We start from the raw sequence: 8,608 nt of genomic DNA, 5'->3' as shown, positions 1-8,608 counted from the left end.
AAATATATTATGCATTTGCATAAATTAAGTTCAAAGTATTAACTTTTTGTAGCAAAATAAACTTTTGCCGAAATGGAAATTTTGATTTTTATAACCCATGGTTTCCTAAAAACATGTTGAAGAGTGAAAAAAAAAAAAATGAATATCAAAGCTTGGGTCTTTAAAGGGTTAAAATTAAGACAACTAGTAATTTTCTTATAAACAAGCTATCTTTTTTTCCCCAAGTTTATGTACAGACAGTTTTTGGCATTGTAAGTGTTAAGTAAAGCAGTTTTGTGATGAAATAAGTCTTGATTCCTGTTCAGTTCAGCTGCCCTCAGGTGAGATCACTACTGTTCTGGACACACCCAGTCATGCAGCATTTTCTGCCATGCAACCAGAAGTAGTAATAATATTACTAATGCTTTTATTTAGAAAAAAAAAAATGAAATTGAAGAAATGCATTTAAGCATAATAGTTCGAATGACTAATAAAGTTAAAATTGTGGAAAAAAAAAGTGAAATTAAGACTCAAGAAAAATATTTTTTTTTCATGTGTCAGGCCACAACTTTATTTACAAAGTACAAGCTCCAGAACAGACAATCTCATGCATCACACAAGAGCATGTCATCAGGACTGTACTTCACTTGTCCTCTGGTTTGTTGAAGCAGTAAGTCAGGCAGCACTTCCCACAGTAATGACGGTCAAAGTGGCTGGCCATGAACACCCCGGCTCCACACTCATCTGCAGGACACTCACGGCGCAGCCGGTGGATCTTGCCGTTCTCATCAACCTGAGGATGAAGACAAACATTGTAAAATCACAATAGTGACCCCAAAGCTGAATACAGAACACATGCTGCTGCTAAAAAACATGAATGAATATAGCAAATGAATGACACTGACCTTGTAATATTTGAGCACAGCGAGCTTGACCTTCTTTCTCTTGTGCTTGTTCTTCTTGGGGGTGGTGTAGGACTTCTTCTTCCTCTTCTTAGCACCACCACGCAGTCTCAGCACTAGATGAAGTGTGGACTCCTGGATGAACAATCACAACGGAGTAAGTTGAAATATATTATACGATAGTAAAAGCAAGAAAGCTTAAATTCTGTATGACTGTACCATTCACTGACCTTCTGAATGTTGTAGTCAGAGAGGGTGCGTCCGTCCTCCAGCTGTTTACCAGCAAAGATCAGCCTCTGCTGATCAGGAGGGATTCCTGCATTCAACACACGCTACTGTCATAATGTGTGCAATACTGAAAACTCAAAACCAAAAAAGCTGACAACTTACCTTCTTTGTCTTGAATCTTAGCCTTGACATTTTCAATTGTATCAGAGGGCTCAACCTAAAACACATTAAGGCTAGTTGAGATTGGTCTTAAAAAAAAAAAAACCGTATACTGCACTTAAACCAATATCTAATCACTTCAAATGTATAGAAGACCAATGGCGATTGCTACATTGTTATTTTAAATATTTTCTGGTATTTTTTGTAGGGTTTTTTTCTTTTGTTTAACGTTTTGATGCATTTGAATATAATCTAAAATCCATCTTATCTGTAAGTTGGTAGTTAACTAAATGACAAATGCTTACTGCAACTGACACCTACAATTTAGTAATGAGGCTGTAGTTATACAAGTAAAAACTGCCTAACTGCATTGAAACTCCATATTTAAAACATTATTATATTTTTAATGCATTCAACTGTTTTCTCTATTGTCTTCTTTATCAGCACGTTTTTCATGTTTAAACCGTAGAGCTACTTTCGACACTATCCCGTATTGTGTAGAGCTTAATAAATAAAGGTGACTTGACGAACTTTACAGTGTTAACTTACATTTGTTTCCAAAATCCTCTACTAACATTATATGAATCTAAATTAGCTTAGCCAAATGACTTAGCATTAATCATGACTTCTGTTGAACCATAAAAATATAGTTTCCTCGCGTTATTACGTTACCTATACTATTACTGTAAACTTAAAAGATTGATATAGTGACAGATTATTAGTCCATCACAGCACGCGCTGGAATAAAAGTGTAGCGCGGCTCGTCTGCGCCTCACCTCGAGGGTGATGGTTTTCCCTGTGAGGGTTTTCACGAAGATCTGCATCTTGATGTTCAATCCACCTGTGTATAAGACAGAGGTGAATGTTTCTGGTCATTTTAAGGCAGGTATATGTACGAATATCACATTTATTTCGCTATTATTCGTTCGTAACAGTAACTCACCACCAGCTCTGAGATGGCGGAAATCGAAAAGGGTCCTGCAAACGGCACAACGTGCTCTTCAGCGCTGTAAGGCTGCCCGACGAACTGCCTGAAGGGAAAAAATAAAATAGAGAAATCCCCCAAAAGTGAGTTATTGTATTTAACAGTCTTGAAAAGGGTTTATTTTAGTTTTTAATTAGTAGTATAGAAGCCGTTATTTTAACCATTGACATATAACTCGTAACTATATCATATTGTATTTATATTTTACTAAGACGTTAAAATCGAAGTTTTGATGTAAAAATTTTTTTTAACTGAACACATTACAGTGTCTGAATATTCAACCATATGTCGACTGATAAATGTGTATTTCTACAGCTAAAACTTTACATTACAATAAGTCTGTTTCATCCCTGTTTTTATACAGATATGGTTTTCTCAGAACAATATTGCCCTATGGAAAAGCCTAATTACAATCTCTTGTTTTTTTTATGATTTATTATTATTATTATTATTATTATTATTATTATTATTATTATTATTAATAGGCCTATTATTATTATTATTACTATGGAATTCATATCTTGTGATTGCTGAGTGTGTGTGGCAGGAATGTACAACGAGGGTGCTAGCCTACAAAGGAAGAAGAGGTTTTGTGCACCAGTGCCCCAGAAATGAAAACAGATTCAGTTGACTCACTGTGTTCACTTGATGCTTTCTCTGGACCTAAAGCTCTTTCACATGCATGGAATGTCCAGCAAAGTTCTCCTGACAAGCATGCCAAGATTTTTCTTCCTCATTGTCGTATTACATAATGCATCCTTTCCAGCCTTTGTTTAAGCATATGGTCCTTCCCCAGTTTACCCAATTAACTGCACAACCCTTCTTGTGAAGATTTTGTAATCTTGATTTAGTAACCAAAGGCAACAGCCTGTGCATAACATGGCTCTTGTGTCATCTCTCATTGCCAAAACTCTAATATTTTGCTGTGCAAAAGCAGAATGAAGAAACTCAGTGCTTTGTAGTTGTGCATTCAGAGCTGGATGAGTGCGGTGTGTTTCTGAACAGTATGTTCCCATAGAGGTCAACTAATCATTTAAACACAAAAATGCAATGGCCTTTAGATACAAGACTATTGACCCAGCAGGCATGAGTGATTCCTGTTGACATCTATGGTGCTACATGATGTTATAGAGCAGCTCCGTGAAGAAAGGGGCCAGTACAAGCCTACAAATTGTGTGTGCCATGACACGTAATGTTCCAAAAAAAGGACTGGCTCCACCTGTGGTAAATGCTCAGGGGGAAGGAGCAAGTAGATACAGGACATGGCTGAGGATCAAGGGTGGAGCCAGCTCTAACCAGCAGTCGTAGATCTGACATAAGATAGCACAGGGCATGCACCACTTCAGTGATTATGAATACTCTCAGACAAAGGATAACACCAGATAAAAGTAACAAAGAGATAGATAGGATGCATTGCATACTTTCACTGTAGATAAAATGTACACACTCACACTTTGAAACTCATGCTTAAGGAGTAGGTCACGCCAAATTTTTTAGTTTGCTTAAAAATTACTCACCCTCAGGCAATCCAAGATATTGATGCGTTTGTTTATTCATCAGATCATTACATTACTTGCTCAGCAATGGATCCTCTGTAGTGAATGGATGCCGTCAGAATGAGAATCCAAACAGCTGATAAAAACATCACAATAATCAATGAGTAATCCACAGTCCACCAGTTAACAAACTGAGAAGTTAAAAGCTGCATGAAAAATGTGCTTGAGACCGAGAAAAAATACAAGACCATCAAAGTCTCAAGACCGGTCACAAGACCTAGAATAGTCTCGAGTACTACAACACTAATATATATCACATTTTTTATTTCAATTTTAATTTTATTATTTTCCAGTACTTTAACTTAAACATTTTATTTCAGTTAGACTATTCTCAGCCTCAGACACCACGTCCAAGGACCATAGGCTAAATGTCTGATGTATATGGCACACACAAGTGGAAACTCTTCAGGAGTTTCGAAGTCGTCGTCGGATTGGTTGAATTATACAGGATTTCCAGGAGACATGCGTATCGTGTTCTTTAACGTTCCATCTGGAAAAAAAGATGCTGTGATCCCAAACCCTCTCACGAAAGACTAGTGAGACTAGCCTAGTACCATAAGAACATTTACCTTTGTTTGTGTTTTGTTTTATCTAATATTTATATTTGATCTGATTTCAGCTATATTTCAATTGCCAAAGATGGATGGTTTTAGTAACAATAACAAAAAGTTTATGAGCGCGAGTAAATAAAAACAGAAATTGCAATATTCTTTAGCTTTCAAAACACTATTTAAAAGGGTCATATGTTGCCAAATTTGTGTATTTGGCGTAATGCAATGTGTTTATGTAGTTAAAAAACACATTATTTTCCACACACTGTACATTATTGTTGCTCCTCTATGCCCTGCCTTTCTGAAACGTGCAAATTTTTATAAAACTCATCGTTATGAAAAGCGAGGTGTACATTGATTGGTCAGCTATACAGTGTTGTGATTGGCCGAATACTTCAAGCATGTGACAGAAACGTTATGCCCCTTAACATACTGTGATGCCATGTCCCAGCGATTAACATTACTGTAACGATTAACATTACTGATTATAATGACTTATACTGTCTTTTTACACATTGCGTATCACACAGCATAAACATAAAACCATGTCTGCATTTGTTGAGAAACAACAAGCGCTACTCTTCACTGCTCAAAACTCATGTTTGAATAGTCAGTGGCAAATTCTTTAAATATGAAAACGTACTTACAGACCGTGAGTCAGAAGCACCAGACTGTCCTCGCAAAGTTGGAATTGCCCCACTTTATAGAAACACAGATGGCATTCTAGGTCTCCAAAAAATCTGCTGCACACCTGAATATTTGGGTTGAACTGCTCTGGAACAGTGTTGTAAATGCAACTTAACCACTGATTTTAATTTTGTCCTGTTTTGGAAGACCAAACGAAGTGGCGGCAGTGGCAAAAATATGACAGCAAGAATAAAAGTTATGCCTTCTTCCTTTAGGTGAACATTTGGGTGGTGTTATGCAAATTGTCCTGCATAGTGACGTAGACGTGGGGGCATGTTTAAACGAGGTGCTTTAGGATTCTTAATTTCTTTTTTTTTAAGAATATTTCTTTGGGTTTGAGACTTTAGTCTTTGCAACGTTGTGGATCTTATCTATGCATGAACAGCTTGTAACACTCCAAAGAGAAAAGAAAACTTGAAATCACATTATCACATTATGACCCCCTTTAATTTTCATTGAGAGCATCTTAAATTTAGGATATGATGCATGAACATTCAGTCACCAATTATAATGAGTCTGATTTTTATCAACAAGGCAGTTCCTGGTGAAATCACCTATGCAATTACTAATGTTATGATTTGTTTGTATCTTACTAAGGAATAAATAGTTAAAGAATTTAGACGGATAAGCTTGTGCAGTGTGATAATTAGAGATTGATTGCATATGAGTGCTGTTGGTTGCCAAGTGAAGCACACCCCTGCTGTTAGTGAGTGAAGATCACAGTTCATTGACCTGCAAATTCCACTATTAAATACCAGCCAGATTCTTCTTCCAAATTTGGAACAAAAACCCCACATAACAACCTGATCAAAGAACCCCTGAAATATCTTGACAGAGAGATGGAGCCACAATAATCTATCAGTTTTCACGGAATGTCTCTTCCTCCCTATACTACTTTTGACAGTTTACATTTCAGGTTCAGTGTAAGGATGACATTTAACTGATTTGCTTATAATCATGTTTTGATGGAAATTTTTCATTAAAGAATAGTTCACCCTAAAAAATTTTATTCTGTCAACATTTACTCACCCACTGAGTTTCTTTCTTCTGTTGAGCACAAAAGAAGATATTTTGAAGAAAGTTGCAGTTGACGGTAACCATTTTGATTTCTATACAGTATATAGGTAAAAAATGGAAGTTAAGGCTACTGTCAACTATTTGGTTAGCAACATTCTTCAAAATGGCTTCTTTTGTGCACAACAGAAGAAAAATGAAAGGTGGAGTTTGAGTAAATAATGACAGTATTTGGGTGAACTATCTCTTTAAATACTAAGGGGCAATTTTCCAGACAGAGATTAAGCCTAGTCCTGGACTCAAACTCTAAACCAGATTAAAATAAATCTAGCTTTTTTATGGTTGTAAATAGTCTTAAATAGTCCTAGACAGAATTTAAAGGGGTCATATGATGCGATTAAAATTTTTTCTTTCTCTTTGGAGTGTTACAAGCTCTTGGTGCATAACGGAGATCTATAAAGTTGCAAAGACTAAGGTAAACACACAGAGATACTCTTAATAAAAGTTAAGAGTCAACCACGCCCTCCTGCTAAAACGTCTTATTCTAACACACCCCCACATGTCTATGTCACAATGTGGGAAGATTTGCATAAGATTTGCAAATCTTTTATTCTTGTTGTTGCTGCCGGTGCCATGTTGTGGAGATGCTGTTTCATTGTGAAAGTGAAACTACTTTGTTTGGCCTTCCAAAAGAAGACACAACTAGGGGTTAAGTTGTATTTATAACACTGTTCAAGCCAATCAGCGTACACCTCGCTTTCAGAACAATGAGCTTTGTAAAAAGGTATACATTGAACAATAATGTACAGTATGAGGAAAATAACTTGTTTTTTAACATTAAACCCCATAAACACATTGCATTACACCAAATAATGTTCTTTTTAGCAACGTCATATGACCCCTTAAAGGGAATTTGACATTTGTGTTCCCTCATATTTATAGTTTATAGTTTTATTTATAGTTTTTTTAATAGTTTTTTTAATTGTAGTCCTTATTTCTGCTGCCATCGTTTCCTTGGGTTTGCTTCTCAGTTCCATACAATTTTAAGCTTCATTCCATTTAACCTCTCATGCTAATTCAGTTCCGAGCAGTTGGTTTTATTCAGGTTTATTATAGTTCAGGACTCCATAGTCCAGGGGATAGTAATTTGTTCTTAATCTGTGTTTCAGAAAGAAATTTTTAAACCATTATTAACTATTCTAGATTAAGCCTACTCCTGAATTTAGTTAAACCCTGTCTGGGAAATCAGTGAACCACTTTATCCAGAATATTGCGTGACCTTGATTGCTTATTTACATTTACATTTATGCATTTAGCAGACACTTTTATCCAAAGCGACTTACAGTGCATTCAGGCTATCAATTTTTACCTATCATTATTTAGAACATAATACAAATTATTATATACACAAAATACATTTCAATTAACCTTAGTTCATCAAAGATGGTAATTGCGAATGTTTAAGAATGCTCTGGGAGTCTCCCTTTCCCCCTGTTTAGTAGATGATAGCATTATATGATAGCATTGTATTCCGGGACATATTGCACTTCATTGACTCACTGTTATGGATGTGAAGATAACTGCTACATGAATCAGCAACTTGAGTAAGGTGATTAAAGCTAATCCTTTTTTGCACAAACCAAAGTACTAGAAAATAAGATTAGAAAGAAATAGAAGGCCAGATTAGAAGATGTACACCAAACATCTCTACGGTTAATCAATCAAGAGGCAAAGTCAGGTTATCAGTCAGCCCAGGCACGGCTCCAGCACAGCACAAAGACCCTGCAGAACTGGTTTGGTTTGCTTTGATTCCCCATAGGCACTTGGATGACAATGGAGACTGCTGTTATCTGGAGAGGACAAACTATCCCTCAAATATGCCTTTGTCTCATTTTTACAGCACAGAGGACAGACAATGACATCTGCCCAGCAGACATGCACTGACTCACCAGAATTGGCAATAATATCAAGAAGCCTCAACAGATCAACTACTGTTAAAACAGCTGATGATCAGTAGCTCACAAGTTGTGCAATGTTTGGCCATAGTGCTTGCTAAGGCTTGCATCACTATACATATTGCTTTTGTTAATGTTTTAAAGTGCACTATACATTTGATCAGACTTAGTTTTCACTCACACTAAAGGAAAGACCTGAGACATCTATTGGAATACCATGAGGATAAGAATTAATTAGTAATTTGGAATCACAGTTGGAATCCTCCTGGATTCCTTTTTTTTGTGTTGCGTGTGAAAAAGATAACATTTACATAACATATGTGTTCCAATTACACAATGTTCAGAATTTTCTGGAGTCTTAACCCCATAAAGCCTGAGATTAAATATAAAATAATAGTCAGATTTTTTTTAAAACAGTCTATTGAACATTAAGAGAGATATATTTTATGTTTATGAATCTTTTTTTATTCATATGGCTTTATATATATATATATATATATATATATATATATATATATATATATATTAGAATTGTAAAATGACTTTTATTTGCTAAAAAAAAGTACAAACTACCAATAAGAGGGCTAAAGGC

At 35.8% G+C, this 8,608-nt stretch overlaps 1 protein-coding gene across 1 annotated transcript; it reads right to left on the bottom strand.

Annotated features, from left to right (window-relative positions):
* Positions 1–521: 521 nt before the first annotated feature.
* Positions 522–2,259, bottom strand: LOC128015332 (ubiquitin-40S ribosomal protein S27a). Its single transcript, XM_052599073.1, has 6 exons — positions 2,212–2,259; positions 2,045–2,109; positions 1,272–1,326; positions 1,112–1,197; positions 885–1,016; positions 522–772 (listed from the first exon to the last, which is right to left on the bottom strand). Exons 2-6 carry the CDS (start codon positions 2,090–2,092, stop codon positions 623–625), a joined length of 471 nt encoding a protein of 156 aa, XP_052455033.1. The 5' UTR covers positions 2,093–2,109; positions 2,212–2,259; the 3' UTR covers positions 522–622.
* Between the last annotated feature and the right edge of the window lie 6,349 nt (positions 2,260–8,608).

Source organism: Carassius gibelio, chromosome A6 (assembly GCF_023724105.1).
Source record: "Carassius gibelio isolate Cgi1373 ecotype wild population from Czech Republic chromosome A6, carGib1.2-hapl.c, whole genome shotgun sequence".
In the NCBI taxonomy this organism is placed as follows: Eukaryota; Metazoa; Chordata; class Actinopteri; order Cypriniformes; family Cyprinidae; genus Carassius; species Carassius gibelio.
Note: the sequence above shows the minus strand (reverse complement) of the source record. Positions and strands in the feature narration are given on the sequence as shown.